Source organism: Lactuca serriola, chromosome 5, assembly GCF_051521515.1.
Source record: "Lactuca serriola cultivar US96UC23 chromosome 5, Lser_US96UC23_V15, whole genome shotgun sequence".
Classification (NCBI taxonomy): domain Eukaryota; kingdom Viridiplantae; phylum Streptophyta; class Magnoliopsida; order Asterales; family Asteraceae; genus Lactuca; species Lactuca serriola.
In genome coordinates, this window is record NC_136412.1 from 46,902,863 (window position 1) to 46,926,411 (window position 23,549).

Genomic DNA, 23,549 nt, shown 5'->3' on the forward strand with positions numbered 1-23,549 from the left:
TGATGACCACGTTCGAGCAATGTACCCACAATCACAAAGCTTCCCATCTTCAAGTGTCCTCTTTGATTTGGAAATGTTGGTGCTTGACTTGGAGATCATGGATTTAAAGGAAGAAGAAGAAGCCATAAAAGAAGGAAGAAGTCGTTCACAGAGGAGGAGATTTTTGTCACAGTTCATTTCATTAAAAATGGGTTATATAACTGAAAATATTCTATTGTTATGACAACTAAGCAATCTACATGTCAAATATAATGCCAAGTCAACCATTAACTAAACTACCGGATTACCATGGTTAAGATAAGAACAAAACATGATGTTAGATGTTATTTTTATATAAATTCATTAGTTTATTGGTATTTTTTATACTAAAAAAATACAATAATATTTTTAAAACTTTGTTACCTTTTCAAATCAATGGTAATCTACTCTATATTTTACTATTTTATGCAAATTAAAGGGAAATTCCCTTTCCTGTGCGTCAGCATTTATGCATGGCTTAAAAGCTGCGTCGTGAGAAGTATAAAATCCCCAACCGATACCATACCATAGCTGTAGCCCAGAAAATCTTCCCTCTCTCATTTTTCTTGTTTCTCCCATTATCTTCGAAACATTTACATCATATCACCGCCAATACACACTTCAGCATCGAATCTTCCAACCACAGAACACCCACCTTTCGCCCAACGCCATCTTCATGTTTCCTCATCACTCTCTATCTAGATGGATACAAATTCTCTGTATAAATAACAAGAAACGTTTTAGGTTTTGATTTTCTTGATAAAAAGATGAAGAACATTAGATCGTGTGAAGAGATCGGCATTCTGCAACACGATTTGGTAAGACGTGAACCCTTACTTGTTTTTCTCTAATTCGTGCTTGTGTTTCGTCAATTTCTACGTAAACCTACTTCAGTTTTCGATGGATTTTTGTTGATTTGAGTTTTATAAAATCTTAAGCTCAATTTGAAATCAATTGTTTCAACAATGAAAAAACTGCATTCTTTTCATGAATCTTATACGACATTTCACAAAATGATTCAGTGTGAGTAGGATTTTCTTTACTCTAGTTATTCTCTTGTTCTCTTTTGTTACTAATTTCCCCCAAAAACATGCTTGTGTTTGTTTTTTATCCTCAATTTTACTTTCTCAAACAGGTCTTAATGAATTGAACCTTAATGGAGACACGATTTAATGAACTTAATGGAGACTCTCTTTCTTTACTTAAATCAAAGAGAAATTCAAAATAAAGGAGCTTTTTATAGTTAACCCTCAACATTATAATCATTTGATCAAAGCTCAAATTTATTTTATTTAATTATAAAGTAAAACCTTGCATGTGTATGGAGGGTATTCAGATTCCTTTCACTAATAAGTTTGTTAGCTTAAAAGAACATAACAAATAGTTGTGTCCCAATTTTATAAAAGCAAACAGTTATTATCAGTTGTCTCCATTTATTATGCCAAATTTTCAATACTCAAAATTTCAAACTTAATGTCAAGGGGACTAAGTAATCGAAGCATGGTTTGAGGCTTGTATTTTTCAACTAGAAATCATTCTATTCCTTTTGGAGTGTTAAATTCCTTGCATTGTTTGATGAAAATTTGGTTCTTAAAGTTGAATTATTTCACCATTATGATGGAGAATGTTACAACTGCTTTTCTTAAACCATGATTTACAATGACTAGAATGAGTAACTAAATTTCAACATGAATTGCAGGATGAGTTACAAAAATCAGACATGCATGCAGATGATTACAAAAACACATCAGCTATACTTAGAACAAGACTCGAAAGACTGTTGAAGGAAAGAGAGTTAAGAAAATCTTCCAGGAGTACTCAAACTGATGATTTTCATGGAAATGATAATAGTAGTAATAATAATAACAATAATAATACGATTGGGAATCGTAAAATATTTTCAACAGGGACCCATCCTGATGAAGAATTACGAATTCACCCTCCAACAAACAGTCAACGTTTATTAGTAGTAGCAAATCGTCTACCTGTTTCTGCCACTAGAAAGGGTGATGCATCATGGCAACTTGAAATGAGTGTTGGGGGTTTAGTCAGTGCACTTTTAGGTGAGGTTTTTTTTTTTTTTACTAATGGTTGATTATCAGGGAAAATTGCAGTAAATAGTAACATATTATTATTTCTTTTCTAAACACCATTAAAATAACCAAATTAAGTGCTATCTAGATAAAGTGTTTTCCTTATGTTTATATTTGAAAAGATTCTAAAGGGGGAAAACTTTGATAAAGGTATAACTGAATTTGAAACAAGATGGATCGGATGGGCTGGAGTAAATGTAACTAATGAAATCGGGAAGAAATCACTCACCAAAGCTTTAGCTGACAAGGTTGACTGTATGTATATTTATTTATAAAGGGTTAAAAAAAAACAACCTTCATAGCATCCTACTCTCATTTCTTTCTATTATAGATTGTGTATATATAAACGGTTAAATGAAGAAAATCGCAACGTTTATAGCATCCTACTTTTGTGAGTAGATTTTTAAAAATCCAATGCCTTAATAAGAAGAAAAAAAAACCAAAAGTACAATGATATAAAAAATACAATGCGTTTTTATAAGAGAAAAACTAAATTAGAATGTTGTAATAGAAAGAAATGGAAGTATGATGCTATAACACGCAAATAAATTAAAGCACGTTGCTATTCTTCCATTTATTCATGTTTAAAGAAGATGTGTTAATATTTTGAAGAAAAAAAAAACAAGGTTGTTACTCTAGCAATTGTTGGTATGCAGAGGTGTGTCCCGGTTTTTCTTGACGAAGATCTTGTTAATCTGTATTACAACGGATATTGTAATAATATCTTATGGCCTCTCTTCCATTACCTTGGTCTCCCACAAGAGGATCATCTTGCTACTACTCGTAGTTTTCAATCTCAATTTGATGCTTACAAGAAAGCTAATCAGTTGTTTGCTGATGTGGTGAGTGAGCATTATATAGAAGGGGGTGTCATTTGGTGTCATGATTACCATTTGATGTTTCTACCTAAATATTTGAAAGAACGTAATAATAAGATGAAAGTTGGTTGGTTTCTACACACACCGTTTCCTTCCTCCGAGATTCAGAGAACACTCCCTTCCCGATCTGAGCTGCTACGAGCCGTTCTTGTAGCCGATCTTGTTGGGTAAAGACTTACATTCTAAAATTTGTTCCGTAAAAATATTAGCCCCTTTCAGCCTCAATCACTACTTTCATCCCTAAGGCTATGTTTGTTACACTATGTCCTAGACAGTCTGGCGGGAAGACGACTCAGAACAGACAGTCTGCCTTTTGGGCAGACTATCTGGCTTGGGCAAAAAGTCTGCCCTGTCCCGTGTCCTGTCCTGGACAGATGGGCAGACTGTCTGTCTGTCCCGTCCTGGAGTCTATCTTGGATGGGACACACGTTTGTTTTGGACGGGACAGACAGTGTATGGACAAATTGTCAGTCCTATGCCTAACGGAGATAGTATTGATGCTAACATGTGCTATATATATGTCAGCTTCCACACTTATGATTATGCAAGGCACTTTGTGAGTGCATGTACTCGAATTCTTGGCCTTGAGGGTACTCCTGATGGAGTGGAGGATCAAGGGAAACTTACTCGTGTTGCTGCGGTAAATTACTTGATCATCTTTCGTTTATATATATATATATATATATATATATATATATATATATATATATATATATATATATATATATATATATATATATATATATTCAGTTATGTATATTTTGTTATGTTTTATGAGCACAAAACTTAGAATCTTGAAGCAGCTACTGATTCAGATTCATATATTGGGTTTTGAAAGCACAGTTTCCTATTGGGATAGATCCTGGTAGGTTTATACGAGCAATTCAACTTCCTCAAATCAAAGAACATATAAAAGAATTGGAGGAGAGATTTGTTGGTCGAAAGGTAAATCATAATCTACCTGTGTATGCACTACCAAAACAAATCTTTTTCAAGGGATGCAATACAATATGGAATTTTCAAATTTTCAATAATTTGTTACACTACAAAAAAACTAAAAGTTTCTTTTCAGGGTATGCACATGCATATCTTGGCATTTCTCATTGGTTTTTTTTTTATATGAAGGTAACGTTAGGAGTCGATCGCCTTGACATGATTAAGGGAATTCCACAAAAGATTTTGGCATTTGAAAAATTCTTGGAAGAAAATCCGGATTGGCATGACAAAGTGGTGTTGCTTCAGATTGCAGTGCCAACAAGAACAGATGTTCCCGAGTGTATGCTTTCAATCATTTTAAGGGTTAAATGCAAGAAATAACAACATACTTTTGTTTATTTGTTTATTTATTATTTATAAGATCTTACTTTTATTTTATCCTATTACAACATTGTAATTTGAAATAGCTACCCAGTTAAAATGCTAAAATTGGGTAGGATTTTTAAAGTACAATGCCTTAATAATAAAAAGATTGAAATTATATTATTCTACTGGAAAGAAATGAAAGTAGGATGCTATGATACACAAATAAATAAAAGTATGTTGCTATTTCTTTTTTCCTTTATGATTAATGGATCAATTATCGAAGCATGAAACTCGTGTCATTTCTATTTTTGTTCTTTGTGGATTAACAGATCAAAAGCTCACATGTCAAGTTCATGAAATTGTTGGAAGAATTAATGGAAGATTTGGGAGCCTTACAACTGTCCCTATTCATCATTTGGTTTGTCTTTTCTTTTAATTGAAAAACATCTTGTTGAATCTTGAGTTAAAACACAAGATATTGATTCAATGTATAATGGTTGATTATTATATTATCAAGAAATATCTTAAAACTTGAATAATTTGTATTCGATCCCCCCCTCCCCCCTACAAATACTGTTATACCTTTGGGAGCAATACTAATAAGAGTACACTCATGCAAATGGGAGAAAAAGGTTAATTAAACTACAAAATACAAGATGATGATTGTGTGAAAGATTCTTCTCTTCTTGTAGATGCATCAATAGAATAATATCCCATGATTTTTTAGCCTTGAAATCTGTGATTCCTTTTCTTTATACAGGATCGCTCTCTTGACTTTCATGGATTATGTGCATTATACGCCATTACGGGTATGCTTTAACCCCTACCAAATCATGTGTTATGCTGTTTGAATGCAAGAAATAACGTACTTTTATTTATTTGTCTATTATAACATCTCACTTTCATTTCTTTCTATTACAACATTGTATTTCCTTTTTTTTTTCTTATTAACATATTCTACTTTGAAAAGATACCCAATTATAGCTTTATACTTTCAATTTTTTTGAAATGGAAGTAGGATACTATAGCACATAAATAATTGAAAGTAGTTTGCTCTTTCTTGCATTTTAACCCTATGTTATGCACTTGTACTTTACTCATAGATGCTAAACTATGCTTCTTTCTCCCTTTAAAAGTCTCAATTAACAAGTCCTTTTTTGCTACCTAACACAATCATATTTTCTCGAATTGGTGGATAAAGTGATATACAATTTTTTTTTACATAGATGTGGCTCTTATTACATCATTAAGGGATGGAATGAATCTTGTGAGTTATGAATTTGTAGCTTGTCAAGCTTCAAAGAAAGGCGTTCTAATCTTAAGTGAGGTATTTATTCCTAATTGTTATTCAATCACTACAAAAAGATAGTCAAGTGGGTAAATTGAAAAAAAAAATTGGTAAAAGTACATTGTTAGTTTTCTTTTCTCTATTTTTCCAAAAAAAAAAAAAGTAAGTGCATAGTTATTAAACATTACAATTTTCATGGAAGGGATGAAGTAGTAATTTGTATGTTTCATACACATAGTTTGCAGGAGCAGCACAATCTCTAGGTGCAGGGGCAATTTTGGTAAATCCATGGAACATTACAGAAGTAGCTTCTTCAATTGGTTATGCTCTAAATATGCCTGCTGAGGAAAGGGAAAAAAGACACCACCATAACTTTGTCCATGTCACTAGTCATACATCCCAAGAATGGGCTGAAACATTTGTTAGGTATGCATCTTATTTGTTTACCAAATATTATCAATTCACTTTATTTTTTTATCAATTAAATAAATGTAAATGTAAGCATGTGGTTTATTTATTGTCTTGATGTGTAGTGAATTGAATGATACAATTGTGGAAGCTCAATTGAGGATTAGACAAATTCCACCTCTACTTGAAACAAATGAAGCAGTTGACCGATATTTGGATTCGAACAACCGTTTACTCATTTTGGTATTCTCTCCCTTTAAATTAAATACAAAAAAAAAACAAAATGTTGTTCTAAAATTAGTTTGTATACTTTCAACTTCATAGGGGTTTAATTCAACACTGACTGAACCTATGGATACGGGTAGACAATTCGATCAATTCAAAGAAATGGAACCCAGACTACACCCTGAAGCAAAAGAAGCTTTAAAGAGACTTTGTGATGATCCAAAGACTACAGTAGTCATCTTAAGTGGAAGCCATCATTCTGTCCTTGATAAGGTATTAAATGTAGACCTGGCAATTTCAGACACGAAGACACGAATCTGTGAGAGACACGACACGACACGAATACATCTTAAAAATTGAGATAAAGCTTATTTCTCATTGTGTAATCATATCGTGTCAAATTTGTGGCTGACACGTTTTCATGACACGAATACACGAATTGTCAGGTCTAATTAAATGTAAGAAATAGGCATCTCATATCATTAGCAAATAAAATGTTGGTGTTTTATTTGATGAATATGCAGAACTTTGGAGAATTAAACATATGGTTAGCTGCTGAACATGGAGTATTTTTAAGAACACCCAATAAAAAATGGACAAGAAACATGCCTCAAGTACACATGGATTGGGTTGATAGTGTCAAGGTCAGTCCATTCAGCCAACATTTCCCCTTTTCGATATCATCATGAGCATGTGCCACAAACCCTAAACACTTTTGTCTAAAATTTAAACTGTTTATAAATATTTAGTGTGTGTTGAATATGATTATACAATTACAATAATAATCGATTGAAATCATATCCTTGGGAGACTTTATGATATGTTGATTTCAGCACGTGTTTGAGTATTTCACCGAGAGAACTCCTCGATCTCAGTTTGAGCTTCGTGAGACATCATTGGTTTGGAATTATAAGTATGCAGGTTAGGTTATTATCGTCGTCAATTTATATTTCCTTTTATATATATATTATATATGTTTTTAGATTAATTCGATTTTCACTTTAATTATGGGCTACAGATATCGAGTTTGGAAGGCTTCAAGCTAAAGACATGTTGCAGCACCTTTGTACAGGACCCATATCAAATGCATCCGTAGAAGTTGTTCAGGGTGGCAGGTCCGTTGAGGTTCGCACCACTGGAGTCACCAAGGTTTCCCCTTCTACTTCTTTATATATATATATATATATATATATATATATATATATATATATATATATATATATATCCCATGGGCATGTCCCATCCCATGTGACATGCCATACTGTATTTGATGTGCATTGGACTGGGACCGATGTCAAAAGGACTTGCTCGGGATCTCTCGACTCTGCAAAAAGACATAAATGCTCTCCTCATCCTCATCATTGAAAATAGCCCTAGAAAACTTTTCTAGTCTCGTCCCATGTAACAAAATGCATTTTGTTACACTTGATAGGAAATGACAGACTGAACAAGCTTTTTAGGGCTATGTTTGATGGTGAGGATGAGAAGGGTATACACGTCTTTTTCACATACAACAGATCAAGAGGGATTCCTTCCTGCTTTTTTGCGTGAGACAAAAATTTGCAACTTTATCATGTGATCCGTTTTTCTCCAATCCTTTTTAGGGTGCAGGAATTAAACGTATTTTAGGACAAGTGATACATTATAAAGACACAAGGGAACCAATCGACTATGTTCTATGTGTGGGACATTTCCTCCCCAAGGTATATATATATATATATATATATATATATATATATATATATATATACCTTTCCATCTAACCAAAATACTATCATATACATACAACTCACTATCTCTATAATCTATTTAAATCCTTATTGTATTAGGATGAAGATCTTTACACATTTTTTGAGCCAGAGCCACCTACTCCGGTGAGGTCAAGTTTATCGACCCCGGTCAACGGATCATCTTCGGATCGAAACGGGTCCACAGGACATAAAAAATCTCATCCGTTTCCACCTTCCAACAGCAAACATATTAGCAATGGGGACAAAAAAGATGCCACACCATCAATTCTTGATCTCAATAGTAATAATTACTTCTCTTGTTCAGTCAAAAGAAAGCGATCCAGTGCTAGGTATCTCTTAAGTTCATCAGCCGATGTTGTCTCGCTGTTAAAACAAATGGCAGATGTTTTATAGTCGTAATAATAGTGAATACACACACACACACACAAAATGTTAACAGTGATAAATACATTGCTAGCATGGATAAAAGGTATTTCTTGCAATAGTAACTCATGTTACAAATCTCAAAAGCTAGAAAAATGTTCTAAAATGCACTTCTGTGGGGCCCCTTGAGTCGGTGGATTGCACATTTTTGTTTTGAAAGTTGTCGGCTTGCCAATTTTTTCTACACTTGTTGATAGCAAATTTTTGTGTAGCTTTTAAGATGTGGAAAGCAGTCACCTCCTTGTATGAAAAATTCACTGAGCTATTTACATATTATTTTGAGTGCAATAATATTGGAATTTGTTTATATGGTTTATAGATCGTGTGGGGAAATAAGAAACATTATATTATGTATTAATGTATGAGAAATTGAGAATAGTATTTTGTTGATTGTGTACTACATTAATTTGGTAAAAGTTTAAAAACGATTTTTTTTCTTAAAAAAAAATCAGAGAAGACATTTTTGTTACAAGGTACAAACTATTATTGTAAACATGGATAACATACAATACAATGGATCCAAGGGTTATTTCCAATTATATACAAGTGGGATGAGTTATAACGAGGACATTTTTGTCTTTTCCACATATGAAAGATCTAACAACAAGACCATGTCCCACCTTTTCTGAGTAGGACAAAAAAATATAACTTTTGTCCAACTGACATTAGTCAAAGTCCCATGTCACATGTCAGACAAACACAGTACAACCTGTTATGTCTGTATTGGTGCTACACAATGAGTTGTTATAGATTCTATTCATCTGATGTGTATCTTCTAACCCTAACTCGTTCACCTTTAAAATGAATGTATTTCCATTGACTTAAGTATTTTTTAAGGACTAATTGTTGTTTTTCCTTTTCACCCACTATTTGAAAAGCACGCGCAACTTTCCTTGTGGTGTCCTCATCTGGTTTCACTCCAAGTTCCTCCATGTCTGCAAACACCTGATTCATTATTTACAAGAGATTAAACTTTACTACAACTTACACAATAATTTAAGTTGTATGTATGTTGGAAAGCAACAGGAATTGTTTACCTCTATAATATTTTGGGGCATGTTATGATGAGCATAAATGGATATGATTCTTGAAAACAACCTTTTTGAGATTGATCTTTCATGTGTATGCAAAATCATGTTCCAAAATGACTCTGCTTCATCTACCCTTTGCTCCATATCAAATGCGTGTAGGAGGGTGTCAAATGTTCCCATTGTCATTCCTTGACCTTTCCCAAACATCCATTTCGCCACCTGTACAATGCCATGTGTTTGGAAGCTTTTTAAAATATATATATATATATATATATATATATATATATATATATATATATATATATATATATATATATATATATATATGTTGAGAACATACTTGAATGACTCGTTTCCATTGTTTGCGTTGTTTAAGGATATTAAGAGCTTTGGCAACTGCAATCACTGGGAATTCTGACTCCCAAGCTGTCCATTTATCAAGTTCTCCATAAACAGCTTCTTTCTCATTTGGCAAACCACAAACCTGTAAGTAAATTCACAAATTTAATAACTTTAATAACAATAAAAAAAAAATAATAATAATAATAATAATAAGCACTTACAATCCGAACAAGATTCAATGCCTTTTGGCCAGATGCAGCAGAATCTCTCTTATTCCATAAGTGGTGTTCTGTCTTACTTGGCTTTTTGGCAACTTTTCTGCAATATTTGTTAATAAAACTTTAACCTCAACAATCAAAATCCTTAAAACAACAAACTAAGTCACAACATGTCTCAATAGATTATTTAATATACAAAGAAAAATGCATGATGACAAATGGCAGGAATAAAAGATAATTTCAAAATTGTTGTATAGATCTTGATGACAGAAAAACTTGGTGAATAGTTAAAAGGGGGAAAATAGTTCATTAAGATTTCGAAAAGGGTGGTTTAGTAAATAATCATAAATCAAAATAAAGAAAACAAAGAAGTAGCTTGCTTACCTGTCCACATCATTTAACTTGATGAGCTGTCGAGAACTTTGATTCTTGGAACACTTGACAACATGCCAAATTTCCTGTGTAAAGTCTCAAAATCATGAATTTAAGAGAGGAAACAAAGGCAACTAACATTCGAATGTATTTTAATAGTGATTAAAATGAGAAAACAAGCAGAATGTTATAACAAACAATTGAAAAAACAAGAAAATTGATTTGTATTTATAAAGGACTCAGTTTGGCATCAAAGAGAAAAAAACAAGAAAATTGAAAACAAATAAAGGGTTGAATGGTAGGAATGTATGTTTACCTTTTGTCTAATGGAAGGGGTTTTAATAAAGGAGGAATCTTGGATTCCAAACACACCTATCTAACAACAAGAATAAGAAACAAATACAAAATGAATATAAGATTTAAAGTAGAAGGAAGCTTAGAAAAGACCATTCTTTTGACCTGATGAAATTGGAAATGACATTTGAGTTGTCAGCATGCTTTGTGCTTTCAACATCTTTGATCTATAAACTTCTGTTGGTGGATCTGAATATGAAGCTTTTGCAATGAATTGTTAAACTTTCTAAAAATCAACACCACCTTATAAACATATATCATCAAATAATAGTACATAATCATATTGCACTTTTGCCAAAATCAAATTCATACTGATTTTTAGCATATAAAAATAATTAGCAGCTAGATTAACCTTAATGAATCGTAAAAGAAAACGGTACCCACTACTTAATTAGCAAGTGTTTTTTTTTTTTTGTAATTTGCAAAATTCATACATCTGACATAGTCTGAATTTAACTTATATGTACACAAATAAACTCAAATATAAAAATCTTTAACTTAAGGCTGCTGATTTGACTAATCCAAGTTTTGTAAAAACGTAACGATTTCTCAAGAGTTGAAATTAACAAAAAATTTGGGGAGTTTGAAGTTAGGTTACAATATACCTTTTTCTTGGTTATGTACAAAAAGAGAAATGAATGGAATGAAAATACTTAACAATTACAAAAATACCCATACAACACAAAATTCATAGAATTCAATATATTCAACATAATCTAGTCAAAACTTATAGTTTTTATCATAATAATGAGATACTAATTGAACTAAAAAACATATCAAAGTCTTTTGACTTTTATTTTGTTATGTGACTAATTGAACTCAATCTTTAATCAAATTATATAGTTTAGCCACATTAACTTTCCCCAACTACAATCTTTAATCAAATTCTCTACCTGTAATTGCCACATAACAAAATAAAAGTCAAAAGACTTTGATATGTTTTTTAGTTCAATTAGTATCTCATTATTATGATAAAAACTATAAGTTTTGACTAGATAATGTTGAATATATTGAATTCTATGAATTTTGTGTTGTATGGGTATTTTTGTAATTGTTAAGTATTTTCATTCCATTGCATTTCTCTTTTTGTACATAACCAAGAAAAAGGTATATTGTAACCTAACTTCAAACTCCCCAAATTTTTTGTTACTTTCAACTCTTGAGAAATCGTTACGTTTTTACAAAACTTGGATTAGTCAAATCAGCAGCCTTAAGTTAAAGATTTTTATATTTGAGTTTATTTGTGTACATATAAGTTAAATTCAGACTATGTCAGATGTATGAATTTTGGTTGTTTGGCAGGATCTGAATTTTTAAGAGCTGAATTTTTAAGTAGTCTGAATTTCTAAGAGGGTCTGAATTTTTAAGATCTGAATTTTCAAATGTTGTTTGGTTGGAACCTCTGAATTACAGTGCTGAATTATAAAAATGACTATTTTACCCTTCTATTTTATTTTTCGCTTAATTTAATAATTTTTTTTATAAAATAACCAAATACCAAATCAACTTTTTTTATAAACACTATATAAAATCCAAATTAAACATAACTGAAAATTAATATTAATCCAAATCAAACATAACACTGTCAACAATAAATTTCAACATATTTCAGCAAATGAAAAAAAATCAGCAACTTATATTAGCAATTAGGAACACATTTTCTATAAAAAAAATCTATCTGAAGAATCAGTTGAACTTGTATAAAAATTTTATGAAGAACCAATCCTCTCATGTATATTCTTCATTACTAACCATGAGCTACACCACAAATCAATGGAAACATGACGAAGGAAGAACCAATCAAGTATGAATCAAAATAATTATACCTAATTACATCTACTGTTTATTAATTTCCTATACGAAAAACAAAATTAATACCTATGAAAAGAAAAAAAAAACTGTAGAAAAACATAAAACTGGGAGTGAATTTCAAAACTCGATTTTTAGACATAAATTTCTGCCTAGATTCTTAAAAATCTCGATTTCAAACAATTTTCAGGTTTCAATTTCGATTTTAATAACTCGATTATGAGAAAATCGATTTCAAATTGGAGAATGAAAAACACACCCACAGAGAAAGACTGGAGGAAGGCGGTGACCGGTGGTGGTTGTTGGAGAAATCGATTTCATAAACTCAATTTAAGAAAATCGATTTCAGAAAATTTGGGAGTGATAGAATTTCAGGGTGCGTTTAGTTGCGGAAAAATGAGCCGTTTTCCGGAAAAATTTTCCAAGAAAAATGAGAATTTTGAAAACACGTTTAGTTCGTCTATTTTTCTAAATTTTTCATGGAAAATGAAAATTTTCCGTTTTCTAAAATTACAAATAGGTTGGAAATTTTTGGAAAACTGATAATCATTGTTTTCTATATTTTTCTAATTAAAAATTTTTCTAAAATATAAACACACACCCACTCCCACCCCATTCACCTCTACCTACCCCCACCTTAACACCCTTCACCCACCCACACATACATACCCACCCCCACACACACCCACCCACCCGCACACACACACCAACCCACAAACACACACATACATACCCACCCACACACTCACCCACCCGCACACACCAACCCACAAACACACACACACACATACATACCCACCGACACACACACACCCACCCGCGCGCGCACACACACACACACTAACCCACAAACACACACACATACATACCCACCCACCCACACACCCACCCGCGCACACACACACACCAACCCACAAACACACACACACACGTACATACCCACCCACATACTCACCCACCCGCACACACCAACCCACAAACACACACACACACATACATACCCACCCACGCGCACACACACACACACACACCAACCCACAAACACACACACACATGCATACCCACCCATCCACACACACACACACACATATACATACCCACACACACACACCCGCACACACACATACATACCCACCCACACACACACACCCACCCGCACACACACACACCAACCCACAAACACACACACATATATATATACCCACCCACCTACACACATACCCGCACACACACACATACATACCCACCCACACACACACACCCGCACACACACACCAACCCACCTACACACACACACACCCTCCCGTACACACACACATACATACCCACCAACGCAGCCACACACACACACAAACACATTCACACACCCCCACAAACACACACCCACACACACACAAACCCACACCTACCCCCACCCCCACCCCCACCCTCACAGACACACACCCATACACACACAAACCCACACATACCCCCACAAACACACACATACACACATAAAAACACACACTCGCACCCCCAACCACCCAACACCACCACCACAATCACCGACCTACCACCACCACTACTAACCCGTCACTAGCACCACCACCACCGCTGCCGCCACCATCACCACCACTACTGACACAATTGCCGCCGCCACCACCATCGCCTGTCATCACCACCACCGTCGTCGACCCGCTACCGTCACCGCCCCCACCCACACCCTACCAACGCTACCGTTTTCTAAAAATAAAAACCGATGGAAAAATACACATCTAAACATGTTTTCTAATTTTCTAAAATTGAAAATGAAAAACGAATAAGTTTAACTAAACGCGTTTTCTAAATTTTTCAATGAAAAATAAAAACGAAAAATGAAAATCGAAAAGGGAAAACAAAAAACGGAAAATGAAAATTGTTTTTCCGTAACTAAACGCAACCTTAGTGTTTCAAAAGTTATAAAATCCTGACTTTTAGGGCTTTTTAATATGAAAAGATGACTTTTAATACAAACACATTTTAAAAATGACTATATTTTGAAAAAAGTCCCTAACCAAAAAATCATTTTACAAAAAGAATTTTTAACATCAAAAATAATCCCAAACACCCCTAAGATGGACTTTATTCCTATTTCCATTGGTCACAAACTACTACTTCTTGAATTCTTGTCGCCTTGTTCAATGCGTATCAACTATTTATTTCAAAAACTAATATTAAATTCTTGCTCAATTTATGTAACAAAACACTCTAGTTTCCGTAGTATTTAACTACACTAAATGACATGGCATTTTGTTAAGGATGTACATAGGATTTTTTTTAAAGCCATATAGGATAAGATAATGATAGCATCTATATACTATGTTGTAATTTTGTAAGGAGTGGTAGCAAGTAGCAACTAAATATTACTGTTATTTTATTTTGGAATAAAATAAAAAGAAAAAGAACCCATTTCTCTTCTCTTTCATGCCTTCAAGTAGACTTTTCGTATGCCTATGGTAAATGAAAATCCATGTACCAAGCTTCAAATTTACACTACATTTTCCCATGACTCATAATATATTCGAAGTCAACTCTTTTAAAGAAACTATTTTGTTAATACTAAAAATCTAATACATGCAACCCTAACATTCGTTAATGTGCACAAACTAATTCTTTACATTGAGTTAACCACACTATAACCCGGAGGCTTATGAACACCTACTCCAACCATAACATTCCTCAAAAAGGCAGCATGACCCCAATTCTCAACATCAGCATAAAGACTCGATAAAACTATATATTGACCACATTGTTGAGGGTCTACCTCAAGAAGCCTTTTAGCCACCTCATTTCCTAAATCAATATCCCCATGAAGTTTACAAGCTCCCAAAAGAGCACCTAAAACAGAGGCATCAGCCTCAAATGGCATCCTACTTATGAAATCTTTTGCTTCTGCTAAAAACCCTGATCTACCCAATAAATCAACCACACATCCATAATGTTCCATTTTTGGAACAACACCAAATTGAGGCAACATTGAGTAGAATAATTCTAAACCTAAATTTATAAGGTTGCAATTTGAAGAAGCAGCAAGAATCCCAACAAAAGTAACTTCATTTGGATGATACCCTTCAATCTTCATCTTATCAAACATTTCTAAAACCTTTTTGTCTTTTCCATGTGAAGATAGAGCACAAATCATTGCATTCCATGTGCATGTTTCCTTTTTCAACATACTTTCAAACACTTTTGTGGCGTAATCTAAATGACCCGTTTTCCCATATAAATATATCAGTGATGTCCCGATAAAGGGAGTTATTTGATTCTCGTTCTTGATAATATACCCATGTATCTGCTTCCCAAATGTAACAGAATGAGCACAAGCAGAAAGTACACTAACGAATGTAGCTTCATTAGCTTTCACAGAACAATCTCTTAAACACCTTTGAAAAAACCGAATTGCAGTGTCGTAACACCCTCTCTTGCTGTACCCGTTGATGATGGTAGTCCATGAATAAACATCCCTCACAGGCATTGATTCGAAGAAGGAAACAGCAGAACCCATATCCCCATTCTTGCAAAACCCATCAAGCATAGCGTTACAGGAAACAAGGCATGGTTCAGGCATTTCATCGAACACCTTTTGTGCATAGGAAAGACAGTTGCTTTTAGCATACAAATGAATGAATGATGTTTGTACAAAGGGATCTGATAATACTCCGCGCTTGAGGGCTTGAGTGTAAAGGGGTTTAGCGATGAGGGAAGGGGTTGTATAAGCAGCAACGGTGGCTTTGGTTAGTGAAGGGAAAGTATGGGGGTTTGGTGGGATGTTATGGGAAAGCATGTGGGTGAAAAGGAGTAAGGTAGTGTGAGGGAGATGGATATTGAGGTAAGCTCTGATGAGAGTGTTGTAGAGTAAGGTGGGTATCCATTTGAAGGTAGATGAGTTGGGGTTAGGGTTAGGGTTAGGGAGGAGATTACCGCTGATGATGAGGAGGGAATGGATTTGCTTGATTTGGATGGAGTTTTTGATGAAACGTTGAAGGAGTTGCAGTAGAGATTCCGGCGAGAGAAACATCCCGGAGCCAATTCATTGGATGGTCAGCTGAAGTAACGAGACAGTATAAGATACGTATTTAATTATTAATTAAAAATTTTAAAATGCAAGCATAGATTCTGAATTTTAATAAGGAAAATAGAAACGACAAAATTTCACCTATTTTTATATTTTTTTTAAAAAGAATATCCAAAAAAAAAAATTACATATATAGCTATCAAAATTGTAGATGGGCTTTTTGTCATTTTGCAGTGACGAAATCGTAGATAGCAATGATTTCTTCCGACATGTTAACTTTACATTCTATTAATTCAATAAGCATCATGTTAACTTTACATGCTATTAATTCAAAATTATGTACTCAAAGCTGCATGGTTTCATTCTACAGTTCATCCCTCAACTAATACTAACCATAGAAAATATGTGAGTCGATCTTAAACGTAATATGCATCATAGCTTAAAAAAGTTTGGTTTTTAAATGCATAAAACTAACTAGAACAAGGTATTATCATGACGGATCTAATAAAGAATTTGTCTATAACTACAAGCAAAAGAACAACTAATTTCAATATTTCATCAATGGAAAGCCAAAATCTACAACTACTTTCAAATATTTCATCAAGACATGAAGACAACTTATAAATCTCTACTTCTCAAAGCAAAAGAACAACTACTTTTAGATTTTTAGTAACTTACTTGTTTCATTCTTGGAGTTGGAGTTGGAGCTTCTTGTCCAAAAAAAGACCCAATGGGACCTTAAATTTAAATATTTAAACAACTTAAGCAAAAAGATTTCAACAAAACTCAACATGTAAGCAAGACAATTAGACAAGTGAAATTGTCGTCAATGAGATTGGAACTTTAGGCAACAGATAGACAACAAAACTCAATTACTAATTTCAGAAACCTACCGGTGAACTTTGGAAACTCAAACCTACAACCAATTTCAATATTTCATCAATAATTCAACATCAAGATATGAAGATAACTAATTTCAAGTTTCAACAAGTAATAACTACATGCTAACCTTAATCAAATAAACCTAATTGCTAATTTCAAGTTTTCAAGAAAATGACACATAATTGAAATAACTCTAAGAACTTTGCTTAAATGCTTAATGCTTACTTGTTGCATTCTTGCATGTTCAGAGGGAAGTCGCTGAAGCTGTGGAACTGCCGGCGTGGCAGTGAAGGCTGCCGGAAAAGTCGATGGGAGTGGGTGGAGCAGGGTCGTGAGGGTGAGGCGCTATGTGCCGCTGGACAGTGGCATGTGCCTGTTTCTTTTTCATTCCCTCATCAGCTTATCTGTATCATCCCAAGACTCAAATTGATTAAGAGGGTGTTTAACCTCTTGGGCTTTTTGTTGTTCTTTTTTTTTTATCTTTTTACACTTAACTCTTTTTGTTTGGGTTGTCAAATCTTTCAAATTTAGACTCCTTTGTTGTATTTTTTTATCTTTTTACATTTAGCTCTTTTTGTTTGGGTTGTCAATCTTTCAAATTTAGACTGTTTCTTTGGACATAGAAACTTAAGTGTAGCCCAAGTATTTTTCAATGGTTGTATTTATATGAAAAAAAAATTAACACTATTTAAGAAAATTTGAGGAGTAGGTTGGGCCTATACACAAGTCTCTAATTGCAGTTTTGTAGTTGAACAACTTGATGTTTTTCCATCATCGGTGTTAACGATAATCACTTTACCATGTATATTTTATATTAGGCATGTAAACCGGTCTAGAATCAGACCGAACTGAATACTTGGTTTCGGTTTTGATTTGGTTCTACTAAGAAATGTGTCATCTAAGAAGGTGTTCGAAATCGGAACCGGACCGGAACTGAAAACCAAATAAGCCGTAAATTGAAAACCGAAAACCGGACCAAATACCATTATTTGGGTCCAATTGGTTCTGACTCTGTTTCGGTTTTTCAGTTAAAAAGCTCATCCCTACTCTAGACTATTTACAGTACGAGCTCTAAGACATAACATTATGGGCGCTTAATCAATAGCTCCCTTTCATATGATATAGAGTTTGAGCTCAAATATTTACTAGCATAAATGCTCTATCGAGAGAGGAAAAATGTAACATCCCAAAAATACGATCCAAAAATTCCGTTTAAAATCATTAATAAAAACCATAATTATCAACCATTTCATTCATAAACCAAAATCGTTATATCAAATCAGAGTTTCATCTCAAAACATGTTCTTTTTATCAGAGTAAACATCTCAGGCTAAAACTTCTTGATTGAGGATTGGGTGAGTTGGGAGTTCATAAAACGTTCCAACATTTGGTTCACGTTTTCCTTGGCACCAGATAACGGGTTTAGGGAACCAGGTTAGAGGTCCAGCTAGGACTCAAGTTCGATTGTGTGTTAGGTCGAGTGTGTGTTCGACCCAATATGGAAGGTGTTGCCAGACTACGGGGGTAGCTGTAGCATTCACTAACAGTCAGATGGTATAAAAAGTGTTGTAAGACTACGGGGGTAGCCATAGCATTCACTAACAGTCAGATGGTATGGAAAGTGTTGTAAGACTACGGGGGTAGCCGTAGCATTCACTAACAGTCAGATGGTATGGAAAGTGTTGTAAGACTACGGGGGTAGCCGTGGCATTCACTAACAGCCAGATGGTGTTAGGATGTTGTAAGTCTACGGGTGTAGCCGTAGCATTCATGAGGTCGGCAGATAGTGATAGAGTGTTGTAAGTCTGCGGGTGTAGCCGTAGCATTCACTAGGTTGGTAGATAGCATGAGTACGTTGTTAGGATGCGGAAGGAACAGTAGTACCCACCAGTTCGGGTGTAGTAGTGAGGATATGGAAATCCACGGATTAGAATTCAAATTTACCCAAATGGATTAGATCTGATTGAGCCAACGATACGACCGTTGGAACGCCTCTACGGATATAAGATCAGGGAAAGCAATGGACTGTATGAGGTCGTTTCTGATATAAGGCTACCATTGGTCAGGTAGAAATCACTTTTAGTCTTGGATTTGATGATGACAAGATTCGACGCAAGGACCCAATCAGTTAGATCATAAAGTTGTTAGAGTCACAGTGGCATGATAACTAGTGGAAACTAGTTCCAGAGAAGGATTTCGTGCAGAAGTCATGTGAGTCAACTAAGTAGGGAGTCCTTTGGCTCCGCAGCCGGGCCGGAACCCGGTATTTCAGATGATTGGTGAACAAATTAAGACCAAGGAGGTCTCGGTAGATTTTGGCAAGCAGCCATGTGCATACTACTTCAGGCAGTTTAATGTTTGGACAGTTTCAGCGATTGGCAGTATTATTATTTGTGTTTAGGTTGCAAGTTTGGATGGAATAACAAATTGCTTGGGTTATGCTAAATGAACTGCAGGGATAATTAGGTATGTGATCCTGTTTTATAGTGGGATCCTCGAGCTATTAAAATTTGAGTAGTCAGTTGAGGGATAAACGGATTGGATTCAACGATAATGATTCAATATGAGTGGTCTGTCAAGGATTCAGACCATCTCGAGACAGCAGATTTCAGACGAAGTATATGTGCTCTCGTTGTGAGGAATTCGTTCACCTGCGGATTTAGGGCTTTACGAAGATTGGTCATGGCTGCTCTGGGAAGGCTAGGGTGTGCCAAGATGGTGATCATGTTACTTGAGTGGTTTGGCACGTAAGGAATGGTAAGGAATGATTTTGAGGACGAAATCTAATTTAAGTGGGGGAGAGTTGTAACACCTCGTTTATTAAATAAAATAAAGGAGCAAATTGATAAATTAATAGTAGCCTTAAAATCCATAATAATATAGCAAGGTATTGGTCCCGAGGGTTAATTGTTACAATTTTAGAAGTTTGGGGTTAAAAGTGTAAGTTCTGGATTTAATTTGAAAGGGTTTCAGAAGTTAGGGTGCGTTTGGTAATTAATGGACTTAAATTGCAAATATTTGAAGGCTTAGGGGGGCTGATTGGTAATTTCGAGACTTATTATGAAAGGAAATTATGGAATCAGGGGCTAAAGGGTAGTTTTTGGGCTTAAGTTGAAAAGAATTTGATGGGAGGGACTGAAATGGAATTATTGCAAAAGACCTCATGTGACCGGGTATAAAACCCGTCGCCCCTACAAACCCTAACCCTAGCAAGGGTTCCTCAACCGACATGTGAGAGTTGTCAGCCGCCACCACTCTTCTTCATTTGTTTTCCAGTCAGACGTGCTGCCAAGCGACCACTCCGCCAGCGAAGCACCACCACCACCGTGACTGCAGGACATCGTAATCGTGAACCGCCACTTGCTATCGTGCCAATGAAACACCGTCGTGACTTCCCGACGTCGTGGGTAGAGGAAGCAAACCCACCTCCGGTAAGCATCTCAGTTGCCATGTGTGAGCATCACGGTCACAGTTGCCATTTAGTTGCGTTTTTCTGACCGGTCGAGCCACCGAGTGTAGCTATATCCTTTCTCCGGCGTGACCGGTCGAGTTGCTGTTGTTGGATTCGTCGCTGCTATCACCGCCAAGCGACTGTTCCGCTGTGAAGCCACTGTCACCGCTGCTGCCGCCATCTCGCGCAACCATCGCCTACTGCCATAAGAATTCTGATGGGTGTGTTTCTTTTTCGTGTTCATCTCAAGAGTTGTTTGTTTTTGTGTTGTTGATCAAGTTGAGTAGTCAGTTGGTAGCCAACCATGGTGGTTGTCGCCATGTACCACCACCGGCCACCACAAGGGTGGTTGTGTGTGTGATTATTTCGAGTGTGTGTTTCTGTTTATTTTAGGTTATTTCATTGTAAAATTGTAATTAGAAAAAAAAAAGAATAATAATAAGAAAACTCAAACCACCGCCGTAGGGTGGTGGCTACCACCACCAACCGTCGTGTTGGATGGCGGTGTGCTTTTGTTTGCGTGTAGTGACTTTTTGGATGCTGGGACAAAAATGGACTAGAAACCCTAACCACCACTGTGAGGTGGTGGTCGCCGCCATAAACCACCGTTGACCACCACTACCCGAGGTAGTAGTGGGTGGTGCCCGACTAGCGAAACCCTAATGGGCCTAGTGAAACCCTAATAGGCCTAATGAACCCTAATGGATCTAAGGACTTTACTTTTGGGCCTATTGGGTTATGGTTGGGTTAGAAACCCAAATTTTGGATATATGGACCTTGGACTTATCGGGACCCACATTTGGGTCATTGGAATGGAATTGTGAATTACATCAATCACACCACATGACTTATCTAGTAGAGTGATGGACTTTATGTATTAAGTCCTTAATGGGTTAAGTGAGAAACACTTAACCTTAATTGTCATTTTATGTGAAACCCTAATTTCACTTGGGCTTTGTGTTGGGTCATTCTATTGGGCTTTGGTGATTGGGCTATTAGTAGGCCATCCAAAATCAAGCATATGGACTAGAATAATTTAATGGGTTGTAGGGTAAGGCCCATGTAAGGGGTTTGGGCCTAATTTGGAAATTTGGGCCATAGATGGGCCATAATTGGGTCTTTATGATTATGAGATATTGGGCCATTAAAAATGCCAAATGTTTGGACTGGACTAAATGGTTAGGCCTTAGAATAAGACCATGTAAATTTTTGGGCCTAATTTGGAAAATTGGGCCAAATGTTGGGCTTTGACTCATAGTTGACTTTCGAGCCTTGGATTGGGCCTTAGGCTTGAATCAAGCTAAGATAGGGGTAAAGCAGTGTTTTACCCCAAGCATGAACTTATGGATATGTGTTGGGGCCCAATTATTAATTGGGTGTTATTTTGATGTTGACAGATTCAGAAATCTGTTAGCCAGCAGTCACAACTTTATCCGCAGGACTTCAGCAGTGTGAGGTGAGTCTCCTCACTGTTTGTATGGTTCTAAGGCACAAATGCCTTCCCATTTAGTTTATGTATGATAGGAAGACCTGGGGCTTAACCCTAGGCATTATGCATGAAAGACCAGGAGGCGGCTCTTGACATACAGTATGTTAGTATGTATGGTAGGACGACCAGAAGGTGGCTCCTGGCGCACTGTGTCACACCCCAAAACCAGAACGGCGGAAACGTTCGGGGGTGGAGGACATCATGTACAGTATCACAACACAACATAATAGTAAACAAGCAAACAACATCATTCATTGCATTAATAATATAATTTAATACAAGTGTGTTATGTATAGTTTCTATGACACCAAAAATGTAAATCAAAATATAAGACGAGTCTTGAATGCACTCCATCTTCTCAAAAGCTGGCATCGGTACCTGTCTACTGATGACCTGAGAATACAAGTTACTTTGAAAGAGTTTATCAGCTTTAAAGCTGGTGAGTTCATAAGTATTTTAGTGTCATTGTTTTCATCAAAATGTTTGTAACACTGTTTGAAGTATGAGTTTGTAAACGTTTGTAGTAAAAGTATGTGAAGGCTTGTAAATGTTAGTAACTATTTGTAACTCCTATAAAATCCTATATTTTCTACTAAAAGTAGCCTTCTACCAAGGCACGATTGTTTTGTATGTTTGTTTCTTGTAAAAGTGTATAATTTTCCCAAGTGTAACTATCATTATCAAAATATAGTTTATACATTATTGTTTATGTGAAATGATCATAAAGTGAATGCAAAGGGGAAATTAATATAGTATTGCAGTGTTGCATTATAGTAACCACTGTTGTACTAACTACCTTAAACCGGATTTATATCAAGGTATTATGTGATTAATTGTACCATACTATCGACTATAAACACGACGATGAAAGACGTCGGAAGTAATGACATTTGGCCCAATTATTAATTGGGTGTTATTTTGATGTTGACGGATTCAGAAATCTGTTATCCAGCAGCCACAACTTTATCCGCAGGACTTCAACAGTGTGAGGTGAGTCTCCTCACTGTTTGTATGGTTCTAAGGCACCAATGCCTTCCTATTTAGTTTATGTATGATAAGAAGACCTGGGGCTTAGCCCTAGGCATTATGCATGAAAGACCAGGAGGCGGCTCTTGACATACAGTATGTTAGTATGTATGGTAGGAAGACCAGGAGGTGGCTCCTGGTGCACTGTGTCACACC

At 35.4% G+C, this 23,549-nt stretch overlaps 2 protein-coding genes and 1 pseudogene across 4 annotated transcripts; 1 reads left to right on the forward strand and 2 right to left on the reverse strand.

Annotated features, from left to right (window-relative positions):
* The first annotated feature begins 785 nt into the window (after positions 1 to 785).
* On the forward strand, positions 786 to 8,384 carry LOC145052408 (alpha,alpha-trehalose-phosphate synthase [UDP-forming] 1-like). Its single transcript, XM_079000233.1, has 18 exons — positions 786 to 836; positions 1,718 to 2,081; positions 2,262 to 2,359; positions 2,768 to 3,156; positions 3,515 to 3,629; positions 3,833 to 3,934; positions 4,115 to 4,265; positions 4,621 to 4,709; positions 5,052 to 5,100; positions 5,518 to 5,618; positions 5,818 to 6,005; positions 6,113 to 6,230; positions 6,312 to 6,485; positions 6,737 to 6,856; positions 7,046 to 7,133; positions 7,231 to 7,361; positions 7,817 to 7,915; positions 8,042 to 8,384. Exons 1-18 carry the CDS (start codon positions 786 to 788, stop codon positions 8,354 to 8,356), a joined length of 2,742 nt encoding a protein of 913 aa, XP_078856359.1. The 3' UTR covers positions 8,357 to 8,384.
* A 649-nt stretch (positions 8,385 to 9,033) lies between these two features.
* Positions 9,034 to 14,167, reverse strand: LOC145049490 (pentatricopeptide repeat-containing protein At4g18975, chloroplastic-like). The gene is made up of 7 exons (XM_078997887.1): positions 14,066 to 14,167; positions 10,666 to 10,725; positions 10,362 to 10,435; positions 9,981 to 10,077; positions 9,758 to 9,901; positions 9,424 to 9,636; positions 9,034 to 9,331 (listed from the first exon to the last, which is right to left on the reverse strand). The coding sequence occupies exons 1-7, from the start codon at positions 14,165 to 14,167 to the stop codon at positions 9,140 to 9,142; spliced, it is 882 nt and encodes a 293-aa protein (XP_078854013.1). The 3' UTR covers positions 9,034 to 9,139.
* An 897-nt stretch (positions 14,168 to 15,064) lies between these two features.
* LOC145052409 (putative pentatricopeptide repeat-containing protein At1g10330 pseudogene) lies at positions 15,065 to 19,074 on the reverse strand (annotated as a pseudogene). 2 transcript variants are annotated; one of them, XR_013684059.1, is made up of 3 exons: positions 17,653 to 19,074; positions 17,224 to 17,282; positions 15,065 to 16,575 (listed from the first exon to the last, which is right to left on the reverse strand). The product of XR_013684059.1 is annotated as a putative pentatricopeptide repeat-containing protein At1g10330 pseudogene, transcript variant X1 (transcript). The 2 variants fall into 2 exon arrangements; XR_013684060.1 differs by lacking the exon at positions 17,224 to 17,282.
* Positions 19,075 to 23,549: the final 4,475 nt, after the last annotated feature.

Coding starts and splice junctions, on each gene's coding strand:
- LOC145052408 (XM_079000233.1), top strand. CDS start 786: ATGAAGAACATTAGATCGTGTGAAGAGATCGGCATTCTGCAACACGAT. Junction 3,157..3,514: donor CTTGTAGCCGATCTTGTTGG/GTAAAGACTTAC, acceptor TATATATGTCAG/CTTCCACACTTATGATTATG. Junction 6,006..6,112: donor TGGGCTGAAACATTTGTTAG/GTATGCATCTTA, acceptor CTTGATGTGTAG/TGAATTGAATGATACAATTG.
- LOC145049490 (XM_078997887.1), bottom strand. CDS start 14,167: ATGACAGGCGATGGTGGTGGCGGCGGCAATTGTGTCAGTAGTGGTGGT. Junction 10,726..14,065: donor ACGGGTTAGTAGTGGTGGTG/GTAGGTCGGTGA, acceptor TCTTGTTGTTAG/ATAGGTGTGTTTGGAATCCA. Junction 10,078..10,361: donor AAGTTAAATGATGTGGACAG/GTAAGCAAGCTA, acceptor CAAATATTGCAG/AAAAGTTGCCAAAAAGCCAA.